The sequence below is a fragment of the Panulirus ornatus genome, chromosome 49 (genome assembly GCF_036320965.1).
Source record: "Panulirus ornatus isolate Po-2019 chromosome 49, ASM3632096v1, whole genome shotgun sequence".
Classification (NCBI taxonomy): domain Eukaryota; kingdom Metazoa; phylum Arthropoda; class Malacostraca; order Decapoda; family Palinuridae; genus Panulirus; species Panulirus ornatus.
The window spans coordinates 3918112-3939915 of record NC_092272.1 but is presented as its reverse complement, the minus strand read 5'-3'; the positions used below and the strand labels follow the sequence as shown (position 1 = coordinate 3939915).

Here is a 21804-nt window from a genome sequence, read left to right as displayed (position 1 = left end):
TATCTTTCACAGATATTATAACATTTGGAGATGTTTTGCTATGTTCATAGTAGCTTGTGGCAAAACAGATATACGTAATATGTTTCATCTTTTTATCACAAGAACACAAACGTAAAAATTTTCATGAGCAGCTTCTACTGCTTAACCACAGACAAAAAATGATATGCACTTGCTACCAAACTAGTCAACTCCATTTCTTAATCTTTCCTTTAACTTTTAAACATTTTGTACTTTTCATAATCAGTCATTAATATCCACTCCTATAGGTAAGGTGGCAAACGGATCAGGAGTACTAACATGTACGGCAGATGGCTCATGGTCAGGGATACCTGCATGTGTGGGCCAGTGTGGCCGCCGATGCCTCAATGGTGGTGTCTGTCTAAGTAAAAATGCGTGCACCTGCCCTCCAGGCTACGTCGGGGACCATTGTCAACATGGTAAAGTTTACCCTTCACAAATATATCTTTATTTCTCAGGTAGTCAACGTACACCAGGCTTTGTAGAAATTTTGTTTCTTAATCTGGTAATCTCTCAGCATGTCATTGAGTCATGCAAGGTGTGCACACCAAGTCCTTGGAGATGTCTTGATAATACCAATATTATCAGTTAGAGGCATTCTTTGAAGTACCAATCATTGTGTCCATGTGAATAACCATATGAGATAACCAAATGGATTCAGAAGCCACTTTTGAGTAATGTTATGTATAAAGTTAGTTCATACATCATTAAATGTACAGTTGTGTTAAAGGAAAATTTCACTGCCAGTTTCAATTAGCCAAAGTATAACCTACATAGACATACTTGTTACTGGCTTACCTAAATGTAACTATTGTTCAGAGAAAACTTTTCCATTCATTTGAATGTGGCAGTTTTCCCTTTTCTGCATGGAAGATATGCAATGAAGTAGCAACACCAGTCGGCAGTGCTACACATCAGCTTGACCTGTTTACCATGAGATGATAAAACTGGGCAAGAGAAGTGTATGTGTTTTACATTTGAAGCTGCAAATCATATCCAAGAGAAGAATATTTGTTGGGAGGGAGCTCAATTAACTTGAGTTCATTAAATCTTCAGAAAGTGTGTATTTACAAGCACAGGAAAGAATACAGATGTTATATGGAAAACAGATTGGATTAATGGATAGATAGTGTGAGATGACAAATCATATTTCCTAGGAGCAGTGATGTTGAAAGCACTGTTACAATATGAAGTAGAGTGATGGCTACTGTGAAGATTAGAGAAGACATATCTCACCCTATGAACAATGACAGCAGAATCAAATTGGAGAATAATAATTGATATGGCTTGAAGAAAATGCTGTACTGTATTTATGTATCCTAAATCTCATCATGACCACAGTGCAGCTACCATAACAAAGGCACAGCACTTACTACTTAAATTCCCTGCACACATTGCTACACTTTATGAACTGTGATTCCAAACTGTGGACTTTGCCGACTTCTCAAGCAATGCAAAAGCCTCATAAAGACAGAAGGGACTCCTGATACAGGAAGGAAGCATGTACCTGTGTATATATATATATATATATATATATATATATATATATATATATATATATATATATATATATATACATATATATAAAATTCATCTATCTATTTCACTTAATCGCTGTCTCCCGCGTTAGCGAGGTAGAGCAAGGAAACAGACGAGGAATGGCCCAACCCACCCACATACACATGTATATACATAAACGCCCACACACGCACAAATACATACATATACATTTCAACATATACATACACAGACATATATATATATATATATATATATATATATATATATATACATATTCATACTCGCTGCCTTCATCCATATACATTACAAAAGGTTACAGTGGTGCATGTGATTTAGCAAATGGTGATAATCACGAGGAAAATGAAACATGATAAGTTCCTAAATGCACTTTCGTGTAATGATCAGTCAACTGATAAACAAGGAAGAGATGTAGCTAAGATGCCACAGGTAAACAAGCATTACCAGTTAGTGGTGTTTGGGTCTGGCATCATGCCTGTCATAAAATTTTATCATGTGGACAGGAAAGGGAACTGTTTACAAATTTTGCCTATGACAATGCTATCCAGTCTGTATAAACCTTCACTAGTATTAATGAGAAGCATAACGCCAAACCTGAACATCAACCTGAAGATCACCATCTGGTACCACTGACTGCTGATGAACCAAATGAAGGAGTAATGCTTTTTAGTGATATACATATGGCGATGTGGGCAGGGGTGGCACAAGATTAGGGTTAAAGTTTCTAGTTTGCATTAATGGATGGTGAGAGGTGTGCATGGGCTAGATTGAATTAGAGAGATATGGCATATAGTGACCAACTTGCTGTCATTAGATTGAAGCAAGTTATATGAAGCAGCCAAGGGAAACCCTGAAAAGGCCTGTGAAGCCTGTGATTTTGGTGCATTACACATTACAGCTAGAGAACAGACGTAGGAATTTGAGGAATTTTGTTCTTTCTTTGTCAAATCCTGATGCTATCTCACTCCCGAGAGAAACAGCAAACAAGTATGAACCAGGGCATGTGAAGCGCCTAGGGTAAACCATGGAAAGTTTTGAGGGGCCTGGATGTGGAAAGGGAGCTGTGGTTTTGGTGCATTACACATGACAGCTACAGACTGAGTGTGAGTGAATGTGGCCTTTGTTGTCTTTTCCTAGTGCTACCTCCCATGCACACGAGGGGAGGTGGTGCCATTTTTTGCATGGCAGGAATGGATGAGGGCAGCATGTATGAATATGTACATGTGTATATATGTATATGTCTGTGTATGTATACGTTGAAATGTATAGGTATGTATATGTGCGTGTGTGGGCGTTTATGTATATACACTTGTATGTGGGTGGGTTGGGCCATCTTTTGTCTGTTCCCTTGTGCTATCCAAAGCCAGGTACCCAATTTACTGACACCCCATAGGGAAGAATTTAGGCCGGGTTGACTGTGCAATGACTTCTGCAACCGGGATTTGAACCGGTGTGCTCAACCCTAGGAGGTCTGTGAGTGCATTACAGTTGGCAATGCTAACCACTACACCGCTCCATCTGCTCGAAGTTACATCGCATAAGAAAAGTCAACTTTGGGGGTATAGTTTGCTTAGAGAACTTCTCACTCCACAGAAGTCGAACATCTCCCTGCTCCTGGAAGCAATTCATCCTTAAGAAAGGTGTCCAGGCAAGTGAGGTGGTTACTTATGGAAAGTTTCAGGTTTGAGGATAACTGGTTATGATCATGAGTTTGCAGGTAAGTGGAATTAACAAGATTATCCCTTTTTAAAAATGGTTTCACGATGCTTCCAGGACCCAAAGTAAGACATTAAGGAACAATGCTCATACTGCTATTGAATGAGATATTTCTGATTTCATTAAAAATAGAGATGGTGGTGTAAACCCAATGGCCTTCTTGCCACATACAGCTGTGTGTGTTGCATCATGTCTAAACGGTGGGACCTGTGTAGCGCCGTACAAGTGCCGATGCCTCCTTGGCTTTGTTGGTGCCCGCTGCCAGACGCGTGAGTCATCCATTTACTACTGACTGAAGTGTTTGTTACCCAATAATCCGGATAACTTGATTGACCTTTCTACTACAATATTTTTTTTTCTCTAGATAACAAGACTATGGATGACAGAGATCTTGTTATTGCAATTTTCTTGCAGTTTTGCTGTGCGCTGTGCGAGTGCTTGCTGCTAACGTACTCGCATTGTAAATTACGCTTTCCTAATTAGTATATCTTACAGCTTTTTCAAGATGACTTCCCATCTACTCCTGACAAAGTATCTGATAAAACTGAAAATTTGTTGAACTTAGGTGGCATAATCACAAAACCCGGAAGACAATAAATCACGTAATACAGAAAAAAAGAGTACATGAACTTTCATTGAATTAATTCTAACATTGTTACCATATTACTGTTAGCTATGCGAGTCCCTAATACCTCCAATTAGTCTTCATATAGCGAGTTAAAGATTAAAAAAAACCCCAAAGATAAGCAGACTAAAGGAACACGTTTTAAAGTGAAAAAATAGAAAATCATGAATCTATTACAGTAAACCCTTAATAGACCCTGATATAACGGATTTAATGGACGAGGCAAATAATAATACGTAAATAATTAAAAAAAATCAAAATTAAAAAATCTCAAACACCACATATCATGCTGTCAGGTTGTATACAGAGAATTGTGACTAAGCATTAAATAATTTTGCAATCCTTACAATTCAAAAATGGCATCAAGTGATAGAGGAATTACATGAAACCGTGTGAACTGTATACTGTATTAAAAAAAATGGCTCATAGGTTACATTCTATTTAACGGACTTTCAATATTAACGAACACCCCTCTCACCCATTAGTCTGTTAAATCAAGGGTTTACTGTAACTGTCACCAGTGTATCCAAAGTTCCAATCTCGTACCATAACTTACTTTAACAATGTATCCTGAAGAACTTTTATAAAAAAAAACTAAAGAAGTGTGTGTGGTAAATGTACGATACCTTAAATATCTGCCTCCGATCAAAGATGCCAGTTTATACAACAGAACGGTCTTAACAATCTAACTTAATAGTAGAATTATGTTTTAAAAACCATTTGAAACTGCAAGCCACTGTAAGTATGTTCGTTCCAAGACAATAGTATACCATCGCTTTTACTTCAGTACTGTCGGCTCTCCTGATGCCTCCTTGCAATGAGCCCAAAATGGTCTCATTTACTACGTGGCCTGGACTGGATGCCCTGCTTAGTCTTGCCCTTTGACACAGATAATGGTCTTATAAGCAGACGACCCTTCCATCACAATGATGCTCCACCCTCCTCCTCCCTGCCAGATTTCGTACAGCCTACGCTCTGATACACTGAAAATACTCATCCCTCCTTTTCTCATAATCATTTTCGATTGCCAAGCTTTTTTTCTCCCCCCTGACAACGCCTCGGGTGTACACTAGTAGTTAAGCTGCCTGCTATAACCCGCACTGCTCCCCTACAGCTCTATGCCCGATGCCCTGCCTGCACGGCGGCGTCTGTACAGGACCGTATCGCTGCACCTGCCTCCCTGGATACGCTGGGTCCCGCTGCCAAACGCGTGAGTCATCTTCCCATCTCAGCTCATAGGCCTTTTATCTCATTCCTTATGGTTTAAATTTCTCACTCATTTGCTGTCTGTACTGGAGTGATTCTGCCCCAAATCTTACTTTTTCTCAAGAATTTCCCCAGTGCTTTTCTGTTTCTGTTGTTTCACTCATTTTCCTAAATATTCCTGATAATATACACCTAAATTCTGTCTTATCTGAATATTCATCTTCTTAAACATGTCTGGTAACACCTTATTTCTCTTACTGCCTACCCCTGTTCTCTCCCTTTATATTATTGATCTTGTGATCTACTAAGTGTGATGTTTACATCATAGATTCTGTGTAATCTTTGTGTCTGCAGCTGGTGTCATCCCACTTCTAAAACGATATCTGAAGTCGCCATCTGGAGCTGCTGGCCAACCATTTTCCTCACTGTTTGTTATATGCAATTCATATATATATAGGGTGTTTTGGTCGAGGTGGTGTGCGAAGTGAGAAGGTCAGGGAGAATGGTTTGGTAAAGAGAGAAGAGGTAGTGAAAGCTCTGCGGAAGATGAAAGCCGGCAAGGCGGCGGGTTTGGATGGTACTGCAGTGGGCGTGGTATTGCAGAGGCGTGGGCTATAGATAGGGTTGTGCGGAGGAGGGTGGATGTGTTGGAAATGAGATGTTTGAGGACAATATGTGGAGTGAGGTGATGTTTGAGGACAATATGTGGTGTGAGGTGGTTTGATCGAGTAAGTAATGAAAGGGTAAGAGAGGTGTGTGGTAATATAAAGAGTGTGGTTAAAAGAGTAGAAGTGGATGTATTGAAATGGTTTGGCCACATGGATAGATTGACAAAGAGGATATATGCGTCAGAGATGGAGGGAACGAGGAGAAGTGGGAGACCAAAGTGGAGGTGGAAGGATGGAGTGAAAAAGATTTTGAGCGATCGGGGCCTGAACATACAGGTGCGTGAAAGGCTTGCAAGGAATATAGTGAATTGGAACGATGTAGTATACCGGGGTCGATGTGCTGTCAATGGATTGAACCAGGGCATGTGAAGCGTCTGGGGTAAAACATGGAAAGTTTTGTGGGGGCCTGGATGTGGAAAGGGAGCTGTGGTTTTGGAGCATTATACATTACAGCTAGAGACAGTGTGAACGAATGTGACCTTCGTTGTCTTTTCCTAGCGCTATCCCGCACGTGCGCGGGGGAGGGGCGTGCCATTTCATGTGTGGTGGGGTGGCGAAAGGAATGGATGAAGGCAGCAAGTAAGAATATGTACATGTGTATACATGCATATGTCTGTGTATGTACATGTATGTGTACGTTGAAATGTGTAGGTATGTATATGTGCGTGTGTGGGCGTGTATGTATAATGTTATGTGGGTAGGGTTGGGCCATTCTTTCGTCTGTCTCATTATACAACCAAAGAGATTTTGGGTATAAATGGAATATCATGACAATTCAGGTTCACATGAATATTTGAATCCATAGGATGACGGTTACTGCATGACAAACCAAATGGAAGTGGTGTTGTTTTCAATATATGTGTCTGTTTTGTTAGCAGTTGAGGCTCTGCTGTCCAAATATTGCTTGCACTCAAATGTCAGTAAAGTTTGATCTTAAAACTTTCCCAAGAATCTAATCTTAAGTTGTACTGTAACAAAAGAGCCTTTCTGATGACCTCATTCATCATCTGGCATGGCAGTTTATGATGAATTCCTAAGATGTCAATCTAAGATTTGTTTGTGCAGTCTCCTGCATATATACATGTGTAATGCCTTGGTTGATATGAACAGCTGTGTGTGAGCAAGGCTGTGGCAAAGGTGGACGCTGTATTGGTCCCAACGTCTGTCACTGCAGCCGGGGGCACACTGGACCCACCTGTGATGAGTAAGTTACCTGAACCCACTTCACGAATTGCCTAACACCATAACCATTAAAGTCCATGGGAAGAATGTTACCAAGCGTATGTTAAGCACCAAGGGAGCCAATCATTACGAAGCCAATGCTAGCATAACTATGTAAATGTAAACAATGAGAATACATAGTTTTTAGTTACACAGTTAATGCATTTTTTTTTCTTACCTATGGGGCACAGCAAATAGTTAACAGTATCAAGACATCCTAGGCTGTCATTAACCTAGCTGAAACGTAACCCTAGCTAGTTTCATACTAACCATGACTTTGTTTAGAACTTTCAAGCTAATTCTTAGTGCTCTTCCACAGAGATGACTATGACTACAACTACTATGGTGGTCAGATGGACAACAGCCAAGATGCAACAAGGTTTGACGACTGGGATATAGTGGCACTCCGAAGACGCTATAGGAGGCGACACTAACTCTCTATCTCTCTCTCTTGATATTGTAGCTCTTGTAAAGTTTTAGTTTTATATACTTTAATCATTAACTGTATACAGCGTTATGAGTTGTTTTGTGATGAAGTTATATGCTGTGAGACTGGAAATTATTTTTTTTCTATGCAAGTGAATATAATAAGACGTCTTTTTTTTCCCAATAAACTGCAAGACTGCAAGATGAATGAATGCTTTCCTATATAAGACAGCTGATACATTTCTCTGTTATAAAAAAAATCGATGAAATGGAAGTAAAGTTGACCTTGTGATAGAAATGCTGTAGTTTAAATTACAAATGGGAAATAATCAATATGGCGGATGTGGTGTGAAAGAATGGCATGAGTACATGGGTAAAAATGCACCCTTTTGTTAGCGATTATAAATAATAAGCATTTTTTTTATTTCTCCCGTCTAATCTCTCACCTTTGCATTTATTTATAAGGGCCTTTACCTTTTACTTGCACTTTACGTCTTACGGGCAATCTTTTGCCTTTTAATGCCCCTTTATCAGTCTATGTGGTGGGGCTGTAACTACTTGTATCAGTTTTGATCTTGACGATCTTTTTTTTTATAAAAAAGAAAAAAAAGATGTAACAGAACTAGTTAAATATAAGCAGTAATTACTGTAATATACAAAATTCTTCCTAATGTATCTTTTCACTTGGCATACCAACAAAGCATATATTTGCAACCAAGTAGAGTCTATCTGTTGTATAGCAATAAACACGACTACGGTACTGTACCAGAAATTATATGATAAAAGTGTGAAAAAAACGAGTTTTTATTTCAACTGTCAGTATGGCTACCATCTAAGAAAAATACAAATTGGAAGCAGCGACAGCTTTTACCAGGAATGCCTTTGCAATACATTTATGATTTCATTAATATGTTTGTTACCTGTTACTTCATTATTAGCAACAGCCTCAATAAAGTCCCAAAAGGTACACTATACACAGTTACTGACATGTATATGAAATTTCGTAAAAAAATGTCAAAGGTTTATTAACTAGAAATGGCATTACAGACAGAACTACTCTAACCACATCTTAATCCAAATGATGAGCACTTCTAAGTTCATACATCTTGCTCCTTTAATGATGAGCATGTTTTAAAGGGGGCTACTTCTTTGTTGTGCAAGCATGGAAGTTAAAACCTAAAATTTCTGAGATGTCGAAGTTCATCTGAGTTTAATGTAACTTGTGTGAAACCGAGAAGAAAGACATAACGAGTTTTAAGTTCATTCTGTGATTTCAACATACATTTCCTACTGTCAAAATAGAATAGTGTTTACTTTGGCTAAGTGTGTAAATCTTCGCTACGATTCTGCAAAAATCTGAAGTTCATGTCCACTGCTACTGGCATCATATTGTTACCAGTTTGTCATTTTTTAAGTTGCATGGCATTTGTATGCCAGTATAGGTGGCTGTCATGTGAGACTTGGCAAATAATGACTACAATCACATTAAATATTCTTCAGATGAGGTAGCTGTCTTGCACCACGCCTAGGGATGGGAAGAGCTACAAGAGGCTTGTGTATTAGTAGCATTGGTCAGGTGGGGCTTTGCCAGGTGTGGCGGTGGGTTAGGTGTGACAAAGAAAAGTGGTCATGCAGGACAGCAAACAGGGCTGACTATGTAATGTTTAACATGGCTATATGATTATAGAGGAAGAGATACCCCAGGAGGTGGAGATAGCAGCTGCTTTCAAGGTGCCTTGGTCTAAGCTCCTTGAGGAAAATTGGTGTGGAAACTAAAGTTATTGGAACACATTTCCCATTATCACAAACTGGTAAAATTTTCTATATCCTATAACCTTAAGGGCACACGAACAGGAAACCCAGGAAATTCTAGAGAAGGAACAAAAGTTGATAGGAAGGAAAATTAACCTGGTAAAACTAAACGGCAATGAAGTGACCAAGACAGTTCAACATGGAAACAAGGTTCACCCCATCAGTCAAATGTGCCTAAATCAGAGCAAGCAGAATACAGAAATGGGCGTAAGGACAACATCCCTAGCGACAAGGTAATTCTGCACTGGCTCAAACAGATGCCAGGTAGAGTAATGGCACGACACTGAAGCTATATATAAGACCAAGGCTACATCAAAAGACAGATAATATGTTACGGGTGTCAGAGGTTTGGTCATGTGAGAGGAAGATGCACATAAATGCAATGGTTCAGGGATTACTTCAAGCATTAGCCAAAAGGGCACTGCATGGAAATGGTGACCAATGGAAAGGCAATATAGGCTGTGCTTGGGATCATTATGTGTGGAATTGAAAAAATGTCCACTGAGGCCACAAACGAAGCTGGGCTGTGTGAAAGTACATGAAATACCAGTTCATCCCTCCTCCACGGATACAACCATCAAGCCTTGGACTGGCTTCCACTGCGCCAGCAGCTCTATGTGAACTTTTATAGTACAATCAAATTCACAGTTCTCCTGACAAGTAAATTACGTTAGAAAACTCCCCAAATCCACTCCCTGATAATGAAATGATTTCCAAATTTTCATATATTCCGCGAAAAGGAATACGGAAAAAAAATCATCGGGGACTGGGGTCGAGAAACTATAACAATTCATACAATAGATTTTAAGAGAAAGATTGATAAGTTATGCAGTGAATTATTCACAAACGAAACTAGAAATTACTTTTCATGATGAAACTGCAACTGAATTAATTGCTTTAAACAAATCAAAACTTCTAAGAGATCAAAGTAAGATATCAGCAGCAGGCATTAGTAGAAAAATGAAGTTTTACCTAGTGATCCTCATCACATCTGACCAAGGAGGTTTAGTTTGAGTTGCCGGATTACAATTAATACCACAAGATCACTCATCAGTATGGCGCAGTGGACTAAAAGAGTAAACACCTTCAGGATCAGCCACAAACACCTTCAGGATCAGCCACAAACACCTTCAGCATCAGCCACAAACACCTTCAGCATCAGCCACAAACACCTTCAGCATCAGCCACAAACACCTTCAGCATCAGCCACAAACACCTTCAGCATCAGCCACAAACATCTTCAGGATCAGCCACAAACATCTTCAGGATCAGCCACAAACACCTTCAGCATCAGCCACAAACACCTTCAGCATCGGCCACAAAGACCTTCAGCATCAGCCACAAACACCTTCAGGATCAGCCACTACCCTGGACACTTCTCAAGGATATACTGTGGAACGCAAAGGGACTTGGATTGAATCCTCAACTATTTCAAGAGGGGCTGACGAGGTACGCCAACTACCTATTCCACTCCACACTGTGCCGTCATGTTTGATTATATATGAGCCAAACCTATTTGCCATATACATCTATACGGGCTTGATCCAATATTGCGGTTATTTTGTGAAAGTTCATAAGAATGAGTCAGTTTAACAGCAACAGGTAAAGTACAGCAAATCTAGATTTCTATGAACTCTGGTCTACCTAAGGATTCAGTCAGTAATTATTATTACTGTCGGCTGGGTCCTAGTTAACTGCCTATCACCCATTTTTCAGCTCAAGCACCACCACCTGTAATAGCCAGGGCTTTTAAATGCCAGCCAAGACGTCTCCCTTAGCTGCGATACCCAATTCCACCCTTACCAGCTGCGATACCCAATTTCAGTCTTCGAATTTCTGTAAGCGAAAAATACTAACCTATTTACAGACGTAAAGAGCAATCATCATTTTACAAAGGCAATTACAGATGTATGTACGTTCGCTACTGTCCTGCCTCAGCCCTAGATGGAATGTAGAAATGGCGAACTGAAACCAATTCCCAAGAAAAAACTGAACGATGGATAACCCAGGTATTAAACGACATTTTTTACCACTGTCTGACTGTGTCCCCCCTTTTTACAAAAGTCTTCGCGAAGTAAAAGTAATTTCTAGTTCTACGAATAACCGAGGTTCAGCGACTGTACAATATCAGGCAAAACACATCAGAATGTAAATACTGAATAATACATGCGGGCAGATTATTCAAGCATTTACTAATATTTTTTCTAACAGAGATTTCGTTTTTTTTTTTTTTTCAGGTGATACACAAGTCTTTACCGTCATATTTCGTTTTTGATTCAGAAAGGAAAAAATATATATATCGGATTTCACCTAAATAAACCTAACCTGTATAACCTCGCTAACATAATCAGTGTAACCTCACTAAAATAACCAGTATAACCTCACTAAAATAACCCGTATAACCTTGCTAAAATACCCAGTATAACCTCACTAAAATAACCAGTATAACCTCACTAAAATAACCAGTATAACCTCACTAAAATAACCAGTATAACCTCACTAAAATAACCAGTATAACCTCACTAAAATACCCAGTATAACCTCAATAAAATAACCAGTATAACCTCACTAAAATACCCAGTATAACACCGCTAAAATAACCAGTATAACTTCGCTAAAATAACCAGTATAACCTCGCTAAAATAACCAGTATAACCTCGCTAAAATAACCAGTATAACTTCGCTAAAATAACCAGTATAACCTCGCTAAAATAACCAGTATAACCTCGCTAAAATAACCAGTATAACCTCAGTGACGTAAACCAGCATACCCTAAGACCCCCAATGTGGCGGCGGCTGTCACAACACACAAACAGCCAATGACGCCGAATGAACGACCCATTCACCCATATCACCCACCAATTACTGTCTAACCATCGGACTGGGACTGAGAGGGTAAATCAACCTCCTCACCTGAAAGCTCAAGCAAGAATGGGCTTCGTGGAACTCTGGGGAGGGTGTATTCAACCCCCTTACCTGAACCTTGTGTGCGAATCGGCTTCAGTAAGGATGCATTTTCTCCCCAAAAATATTAGGATAGCCAGTCAAATTCAGCATAAAGTAACTTGAGACAGGGGAAATATGTCTGACATGTCCGTTCCATCGCCGCAACTTATTCAATTTTAGCCAAAATAAGGAATGAAACGTCAGGGACGACACGAGTAATGTGAAGATGTCATTGGGCCTCACCTTATGTGGATGACAAGAACGAATTGCTCCGGGTCGAGATCACAGCAACCCGGCAGGTCGTGCAGCATCACTCCTGGAGGAACTTGCGTCCAGAAAAGAGAGCGAAAATCTCTTATTTTCACACAAAAACTGAGAAATTCGGATGACACAAAGTAATCGTCTACTTCACCTGTAGCTTCGCGGAAGCTACACTACTAAGAAAGCCAATTCGTGAACCACGTGTGACTTCAATAGCGACATGTGGCAACTCACACTTACCCGCGCATTGCCGCATCTCGACAACAGATGGCGACACCAGCCTCCAGCCAGTACGCCGCCCAAAACATGGATAAATAAAGCAAAATCATGCAAAGTTCAAAAGCTTTCCGATAGATGCAACCCCGATAGATCAATTTGGAGTAGTTTTGAGTATTATGTAGGTAATGAGGAAAACATAACGGATGTAGGGAAGAGAAAAATTCTAAAGCTTCGTACGGCTTGCTTTCATGGCATATTTATAGACAGAAATAGAGAAGATTAGCGTTTTCCCAGCGGCTTTTAAAACCACTAATTCGTACGCCTGCATAAGATGCTACTTACGCTTCTTCACTAGGCTATCTTCCTTGGCTTTTATAGGGAAATGGTCGCGTATTCTGTACTTGGGAACACTGGTGTTGCAGAGGAGCAACTTCTTAGGCACACCACTTCCCTCTCAGTCTCCCACTGTCAGCAAACTCATAATTTGAACTTTTCTACAAGCACACTATACATACACTCTGCTTGTTCTCAGACAGTTTTCCTTGGCCTATATATATTTTGAACAGCTTGACTGACCAGTTAACACCACCACCTCCCAATTTCCTGAGAAATTCAACTGCAATCCCATCTCTTCTATGTTTTCCTAGATTTCATCTCGTACAAGGCCTCTGGTACTTAAATCTTTTCAGCATCCTGTTCACCTTGACTCATTCTAAGAGCCATCTCATCCCAAACACTCCTTATCATTCTACACATTCAGAAGCCTTTCAAATTACACACATTGTCATCTTTTATATCTTATTTGTCTGTTACCACTTCTCTAACTGCGCTTCTCAGTTACCTCCATTTGTCTAGCTCTCATTGCACTATTTACCTCTTCCTAAAGCATTGTTTTTACTCTAAAGTTCCTCACTACTTTCTCCCTATCTGTGATGCAACCTCTTAAAAATCTTGCATTTCCTACTACTCTTTCTAGTAATCCTCTTGAACATGCACCCTTTCCCTGCATATACCAACAATACACCTCCCTTTCCTGTTTCACAAGCAGTTTAACTTTTTTATTCCACCATTCAAAATCTCAGTGGTCCAGGGCCCACCTACTGTACATATACATTTCTGCATTGCTTTTCAAAATATCTTCCAATTCTTCTCACCCTATGCCATTCTTTTCACTCAGTCTCTCATGCTATCTGAACATGACCATCTTTCCAAGCTCACTCACTTTCATGTCATACTATCTTCCACTAAGCCAACATCACTTTTGTTTCCACCACAAAAATTACCAGACATTCCACCTGTCGTGTAACCTAAAAAAAAAGAATGTGTGGGGATGAAAAAGATGCTGCATACTTGCCTGTTGACCCCAAGCCCTACTCAACATACTTAGGTATGCCTTTTTTTTTTTTTGTAAACCATATAATCCCAATCATCACATCTTTTTCAGCACATAGCTGAACAAAATTCTCTCCATTTTCATTAACACAAGCAACCCCATGCCCTTCATTATATCCTCAGTTATCAAATCTACCATTGCCAAGGCACTTTCTCAGCTCCTCTCAAAATTCATTTCTTTCTTTTTCACTTTCTTGCACCTTTCATTCATATGTACATCTCCTATGGACTCACTTCCTTGTACTCTTTAATGCAACCACGTAGCCCATTCTGCATCAGTGTCATCCCTTCATTTGCTTGTCTTCTAATTGCATACTTTAACTTCTGATCATCCCTTAACCACTGTGCCACCTTACCACTCAACTGTGAAACTAGATCATCCAGGCTTTTCTCATTAAACATGATGCCTGTCTTTCTCTTTTGGTTATAAACATGCATACTGACACCCCAGTTTAAGCCTTTGAGGAAAATCTTTGTATGTTCCTACTTTTTTAAAGTGATAATTCGAGAGGGGAAAATCCGTTTCCCATCTTCACCTCTTTATCATATAGTACATACAGGTACATATGGTAAGTATTCTTTCTATCATTTCTACTCTCTAACTTACTAATATATCACTACTATTTCAAAATTTCCATACCTTTTTTGCACACAGTCATCAATATTATCTATCAAGACTAATTTATCATCTGTCCATTTCATTCAACAGATCCTCTAACCCCAACTTTATATTTTACATACTTGTTTAATTTTTTCTATCCATCCTGTTATATTCATATGTTTCTCATGGATTCCAATCAGCCTCATGAACCCACATCTCACTGTTAGTATTCTTAGGCATGTCATCTAAGTTCTGAGGCCATAGTCATGATTTGTGGTTATAATTTGCAAACAATCCCACATGCTGGCAAAAGGGATGGATTCTCTTATTCTCTGAGGTAGTCTTTCTGCTATGCTACCCTAAATAAAAGCAATATGAAAGCTGAAATAGGAAAACAAATATACAGACTGTCATATTGATTTTATTATAAATGTTGCATAGATGTATTTGATGAGGTCATATATACATTACAGAGTAAAAAGTACTAATTATTCATGGGGGACCAGATTACTATACAAAATCAACTAAAATTATATATACACAAATCTAGCCTAAGAATGAAGATCTGACAATGAGCACTGAATAAGTGGACCTTTTCTAAATGCGTATATTAAGGCCCAAACAATACACATGGGACGGGCAGGACACACGGAAGAAACATTGGGTGAAAAAACCTAAAGCTAAGCCATAAGAATAAAAAAATATGCTTAAAGATACATATGAATGTCATGAAATTTTAGGTTACTAAATATGAAGCGAATAAAGTACTGTATCAATATGAATATTACTAAAAGTTTTAGAAGTCAAATAATGTTTATCGAATATTGCACACATTTTTACTAAAAAAAATTAACATCTGTAACACAAGTAACATTTTACATCTAAGCATTACAGCCTTGTCTCTCCTAACATTTCATCTTTATATATCATGAAGGCACTACTTTATTTGTCAGGCTAAAGATGAAACTCCTGGTCCATAATGACTCCTAACTATAATATTCCATGAGACAGTATTTCTTAAAAATTTTATATGGTTGTAACATGTCAACAATTTACAGCCTCAAGATATAAGGGACACACACATTAACCTTAATCATCATCACACACTTGAAAATTGAACATTTTCTCCAAATCTAAAAGTTTAAACCTATGAGAAATTGATCCAAACATAATTTTTAAAGGCTATCAAAAATTTGAGTGCTGTGTGCCCTCACATCAACATAATGGTTCAATAATGATGAATAACCTACAGCAACAGTCAGTATGAAGCTGTCAAATGAACAGTAAATTAAATGAAAAGCTTTATGAAGAGCAAGAATGAAACAGGTTGAATTAATAACTTTTTTGCTTTTAATACAATACTAATAAAACAGCCATTCATGCAATCCACATAACACAAACGTTAACTGTTCAAAGCAGAGAAAACTACAACTCTTGCAGACTGACCCAATTTACAGCAAACATGGCATGCATATGCACATGTGCATGTACACAAGCAACACACACACACACTTTCACATACATATATACAAGAGCATTCACATATCCTTCTTTTATTTGAAATACTACACAGAGTTATAACATGATTTAAAGGTTCAGTTCTCCCACTTATCCTTCGTCTGTGTATGTGCCATGACACTTCTTCGGTTTCATGTTTCCTGTTTAATCCTTGCTCAGAAATTATCAGTCACTAGGGAAGCTCAACATCATCATTGTCAGTAGGCACAAGCATTGATCAGTCACATCCACAAAAGTACTCGTTATGTCCTTTACATGTGTGCATATGCAACTTTCACACAATATATACAGCAACAGCAAATGTACAGACATTCTAGGACAACATATACAGACAACAGTGTCAAAATGGGTAATAATGCTTAACATAAAAACATTGTAAGGCGTCTATATAGATGCAACACCTAACACAATTTTTGTAGCTATTATGTAGGCACCTAAGCTTTTTCTAAATTTTCTCGCATGGCAGGATGATTATACCATATTCAATATTCTTTCTGTGCTTAACTAAGTTTTCAATTAATGTGTGACCATTTACAGATACCCATTGTCAATTGAAGTACAAGACAATAATACTGAATAATTATAAGGTGGGATGCATGCAGTATAAAATAGTCTGCCAAAATGCAGGTATGATTAGCACCTTTCTACATCTTTCTATGTCTGCCAACAAATTTATCTCACTAGGTTGCCTTTAGATTCATATGAACCAGCAAAAAAGATGCACAACATAAGCTATGCATCTTCTCATACACACTGGGTATGGTTTACGACTCGATACCTTCCACCACACATTTGGAGATTTAACCCTTTAATATTTTGGTAAAACCTGTCTTTTCAAAAACAATCTCAACATTGTTTTATGGAATACTGCTCCTGATGCAGGTGTGGGAGAAGTCTCCAACTTGAAAATGTATTAGACTTCTTAGATTTAATGTAAAATATGCCCATCCCTTACTTCATGCGGGAGCCGTGTTCTGTGAAAACCTTGCACATAAAGAAACCACATATAGTGACCCAATAAACATAAAGAAAAATAGTATGTGTGCAGCAGCTTTGTGTTCAGCGCTGGTGGGCTCTCCCTTTACCTTTAAGTAATGTAGCTTTTGATGTAGAATAAACTTATCTAGCCATCTTCTATTTGCTTGAAATGGTTCTGACTCAACTACATTATCTTCTATACATAAAGGCTCATAATTTTTCAGGGCCTCAAACCTTAAATGAGGGTTGCTAAGACTACTTTCCTTCTCTTTCCCATGCTCTATGTATAACAAATGCATTTTCTCCATCCTCTTCATAAGTGGATTTGTAACCCTTGTGGTTACCTTGGCAAACAATGGAGTAGAGTGGACTACAGCATTTTGAATTTTCTCTGCTTCTTTGTTTTGTGGATTGCGGATTCATCCATGTTGCAAACACGTGCAAGTACTGACGCTCCCTTACAAGCACCAGCAAATCATAAGATTCCTAGTTTCTAAGGTCAGAGAGGTTCTATTCCATTTAACTGCTGGTTCTATGATGTTGTTAGAAGTTTGGATGCCATATTAACAAACACAAACACAGTGGGCTGCTGGAAAATCATATCAGAAGCTATACCCATATTGCATAAGTAGCACTCATCCACACAACAATAGTAACTGAGAAACTGACCCATTGGCAGAAACATGTGGCAGTCCACCCAAGATCCACACTACTCCACTCACCAAACTCACTGTTTGGTGTGTTATCTACCACACACACCCACATTGTAGAGGGGACCACAGAACTTTAAACTTTCTCTGCATTCTTTATGTTGCAGATTGTAGATTCATCCCAAGTTCTGATGCTCCCTCACCCCCATCAGCACATCATAATACTTCAGACTTCATTTCTAAGGTCATAGAGGTTCTCTTTCTTTAATTGCTTGTTCTGGGGTAGGAGATGTTACTGGACTTTTGGATGCCACATTAACAAACACAAACACAGCACATTGCAGGAAAATCACATTAATAGGTATATCCAAATCGTGCGAACAACAGTGGTAACCGTGACAATGACTTGCTGATGGGAACATGGCATGCTCCACCCAGAACCCGTTCTTACTCCACCCACCAACAGCACTTTCTGCTGCACTCACCTACAGAGTAGAGTAGGCCACAGCACTTTGTATTTTATATTCACGCTTCACATTGCATATTGTAAATTCATCCAAGCCATGAGCCCACCCAAGCGCTGACATTCCCTCAACAGCATCAGTGCATTGTAAGAATTCTAGCTTCATTTCTAGTCAGAAAGGTTCTCTTCCTCTCAACTAATGGTTAAGATGTTGCTGGACATTTGGGTGCCATAAAAAACAAACACAATACAGCGGGCTGCAGGAAAATCATATTAGCAGGCATACGCAAATTCTTCAATTACCAAACATCCGGACACAACAGCGGTAAATGCGAGACTGACCCACTTGCGGGAACTTGGCATGCTCAACTCTTGGATCCACGCTTACTCACTCTGCCAACCCTTGCTGAAGTTTTGGTGCTCTTTCTGCTGCACACACCCACATAGCATCAAATTTTGATGGCAAAACAAGGACTGGCAGAAGCAGGTTCCTCACATAACAGTGAAATCGCATTAAGAGATCCCGCATAAAGCAAGGACTGGGTGCACTTCAAAGGCAGAATACGAATGATTCACTAAATTAAATCTGTATGTAATTTTACTGTGTTGTGTACCTTTACATGGTTGGCCTACAAAGGAAGGGCATACTGGTTTACTGATGGATTTGATGGAACCAGGATGGAAAGTAATTATCTGATCATCTCAACACATGCCACTGACATTTTTAACATCCCAAAAAAGTTTATTTATAGGATTTGTAATCTGGTTTAATTACTGATGTATCAAATCTTATCTTCAAATTTTGGAGGATATGCAGTTTTCACACTGCATTCAGTGGGCTCTTTTTTATGAATAAAATCTGTGCTTAATACTCTCTCTTAAATGTATATATATATATATATATATATATATATATATATATATATATATATATATATATATATATATATATATATTCTTTATCTTGCCCCTGTAAGATAACCCCTGGTGTCAATGAAGTTTTATATTATTCTGGATTTGCTTACAATATGATTTCAAATCCTATCAGGCCAGTTCATACCATATGAATCCTCAATTTATCTGAAACTTGGGAATAAGACCACCAATAATTTTCCTTTTTACACTTCAGTACACATCACTCCCTCAAAAAATAATAAAACCATGTTTTTACTGGTACAAGTGCACATTTTTCTTTCAAGATATTCAGCCTCAACTATTTTCCAGAATGTTAAGCATTCAACTGTTTTTCCAGCTGTGGCCAACACTTTCACACAGTAAACACCTGACTGGAATGTTTGGCTTTCACCACCATCAACACTTTATCTTCAGCATTTTGTATGCTAAGTCCAAACAGCAGCTGCTAACAATGTCCTGCAACAGTCATTAAATCATATAAGCCCTCTTCTTGAGACACAATTTGAGTCTTTCCATTTTTTCAAGTTCCTAATGACTTTTCTTCCATTAACTTTCTCTTATATTCACCGCTTTCTCAAAGTTAGCAGAAACCTACTGATATGCACTCAGGATCAAGTAGAACTGAAGTAGTTTCCTGTGTATGATTCACCCTTTTCCTAAACTCATGATAGGCTGAGCTGTACAGATAGCAATGATCATCCATTGTCAAAATATATACCTCAAGCCTTCCACAACAAGTCATAAGGAGGAAGACTACGTTGTGGGGAAGAGAGGCATTTGTGTCTTGTCACAAATTTTCTCAAGACAATTTCAGATCAAAATGCAACAAGCCTAAGTATATATTGATGCTAAAGGCTTGTTCATAGTAAAAATCAAAATGAATACATATGGGCCAACAACAACATGCGACTATTCCCACCCATTCAAATATAGGCACACTTGGCAGGCTTAAGCAGCTTGCTGTCCGTTGTGGTATTGGTATTGGACTTGCCATTGATGTTCTTGGGGTTGTAGTTAGTCACCAGATTGTTGATGTGTTTGTTGTTGGCCGTGTACATGTTTGGGTCCGCTGCAGGTACTAAATTGTCTCTTCTGAAAACAAAGTAGTAGTTATGATGTGACATTATCTATAAACAATGAAAGAAGGGTACTTTGCAACAATAGAGAGAATTTGAAGATGTGTCTATATCTTTTTTATACCAACTTTTAAATTTCACCGATCTCAAGTACAAAAAATAGCTAGACATCAAAATTAATGCATTTTTTGTTACCTACTTGTTGAGTTTTGAATCCAAGTAAGGCGTCTCTGAGTACGTGTGAGCATATTCATCTCCTCTGCATTTGCGAGAAAAGAGGAAGCCTGAGATAAAGCCAATGACAAGGGCAGCTACGCAAGCAGTGGTTACGGCAATAGCCAGGGTTTCAGCAGAGTAGACTGGTGGGCCCTCAAGTGAAGCTCCAACCACTGGACCTGAGACAATAAATTGACTGATATAACCTCGGCTACATCCATACCACCAGTTGGTTACAAATAAATAAAATCAAAAGATGCAGAACCTAGGGTAATAATACAAGAGCATAAGAACTGCATTTCAGCATGAATTCAGAAACTTGTTTAATGCATGTATGGCTAGACCTTCAAACCATACAAAACAGATACGGAAATCTCCATGTGGCACATGAAAATTTTTCATACAATTTACAAATTAAGAGAGGCTGGAAGGGTTAGCTGTCTAATTCCCTCTCTCCTCAAACTGGATCCACGCTTGAATCTATTTTCTTCAAGTCCCCTGTATCATACCAAACACATATTTATAACAGGGCATGTGAAATAGTTTAAGGAAACCATGTCAAGGTCTGTGGGGACTGACTGTTGAGAACGGGCTCTGGATTTAATGCACTGTATATGACATGTAAAGACTAAATGTGATCAAATGAGGCCAATCTTCTGTTCCTGGCACGAACTTGCTATGCAGAAAATCGCAAAAAAGTATAAAAATTTATATAGATCTTTTTCATATCTGATTGCCGTTTCTTACTTGATCAAACCATCTCACACCAAATATTGTCCTTAAACATTTCCAACACATCCACCCTCCTCCATACAACCCTATCTATAGCCCATGCCTTGCAACCATATCGTACTGTTGGAACTACTATTCCTTCAAACATACCCATTTTTGCTCTCCGAGATAACGTTCACTCTTTCCACACATTTTTCATTGCTCTCAGAACCTTCGCCCCCCTCCCCCACTCTGTGACTCACTTCCACTTACATGGTTCCATTTACTGTGAAGTCCACTCCCAGATATCTAAAACACTTCACTTTCTCCAATTTTTCTCCATTCACACAACCTTCAATGTGACTTCCTCTGCTCAGTCTCCATCTTTGATACTATGCAAAATGTTACCAGGACTACAAAGGAACTCCTGAGGTGTTGATCCATGAGATCTGGACAATGTTTTAGAGATCTTCAGCACAGAATACATCAATTCATTATCATGAGTCACAGACTATTTTCTAAGTTCAGAGTGCTGTTATAGAGAAAGCCGTTTCCAGAACTCTGTATGATGCATCTAACATCTTAAACCCCTCGTCCTCTTGAAGCTCCAAAAGTTCTATTTCCATT

The 21804-nt window shown here is 38.8% G+C and overlaps 2 protein-coding genes across 9 annotated transcripts in view; one reads left to right on the top strand and one right to left on the bottom strand.

The window, feature by feature from the left end:
* Nucleotides 1–8083, top strand: part of LOC139764325 (sushi, von Willebrand factor type A, EGF and pentraxin domain-containing protein 1-like) — a 99611-nt gene extending 91528 nt beyond the window's left edge. The window contains exons 48-51 of one of the 2 annotated variants that reach the window (XM_071690833.1): nucleotides 267–437; nucleotides 5013–5108; nucleotides 6883–6976; nucleotides 7313–8083. In XM_071690833.1, coding sequence (XP_071546934.1) covers nucleotides 267–437; nucleotides 5013–5108; nucleotides 6883–6976; nucleotides 7313–7427 — 476 coding nt within the window. In that variant the 3' untranslated portion in view covers nucleotides 7428–8083. Of the gene's footprint in view, nucleotides 1–266; nucleotides 438–3446; nucleotides 3543–5012; nucleotides 5109–6882; nucleotides 6977–7312 lie in introns of both variants that reach the window. The other variant, XM_071690832.1, reaches the window with a different exon arrangement.
* Nucleotides 8084–19374: 11291 nt separating this feature from the next.
* Nucleotides 19375–21804, bottom strand: part of LOC139764324 (semaphorin-1A-like) — a 466398-nt gene continuing 463968 nt past the window's right edge. For 6 of the 7 annotated variants that reach the window (XM_071690829.1, XM_071690828.1, XM_071690830.1 and 3 more), the window contains 2 exons: nucleotides 20450–20645; nucleotides 19963–20266 (listed from right to left, as the gene is read on the bottom strand). In XM_071690829.1, coding sequence (XP_071546930.1) covers nucleotides 20098–20266; nucleotides 20450–20645 — 365 coding nt within the window. In that variant the 3' untranslated portion in view covers nucleotides 19963–20097. Of the gene's footprint in view, nucleotides 20267–20449; nucleotides 20646–21804 lie in introns of all 7 variants that reach the window. The other variant, XM_071690825.1, reaches the window with a different exon arrangement.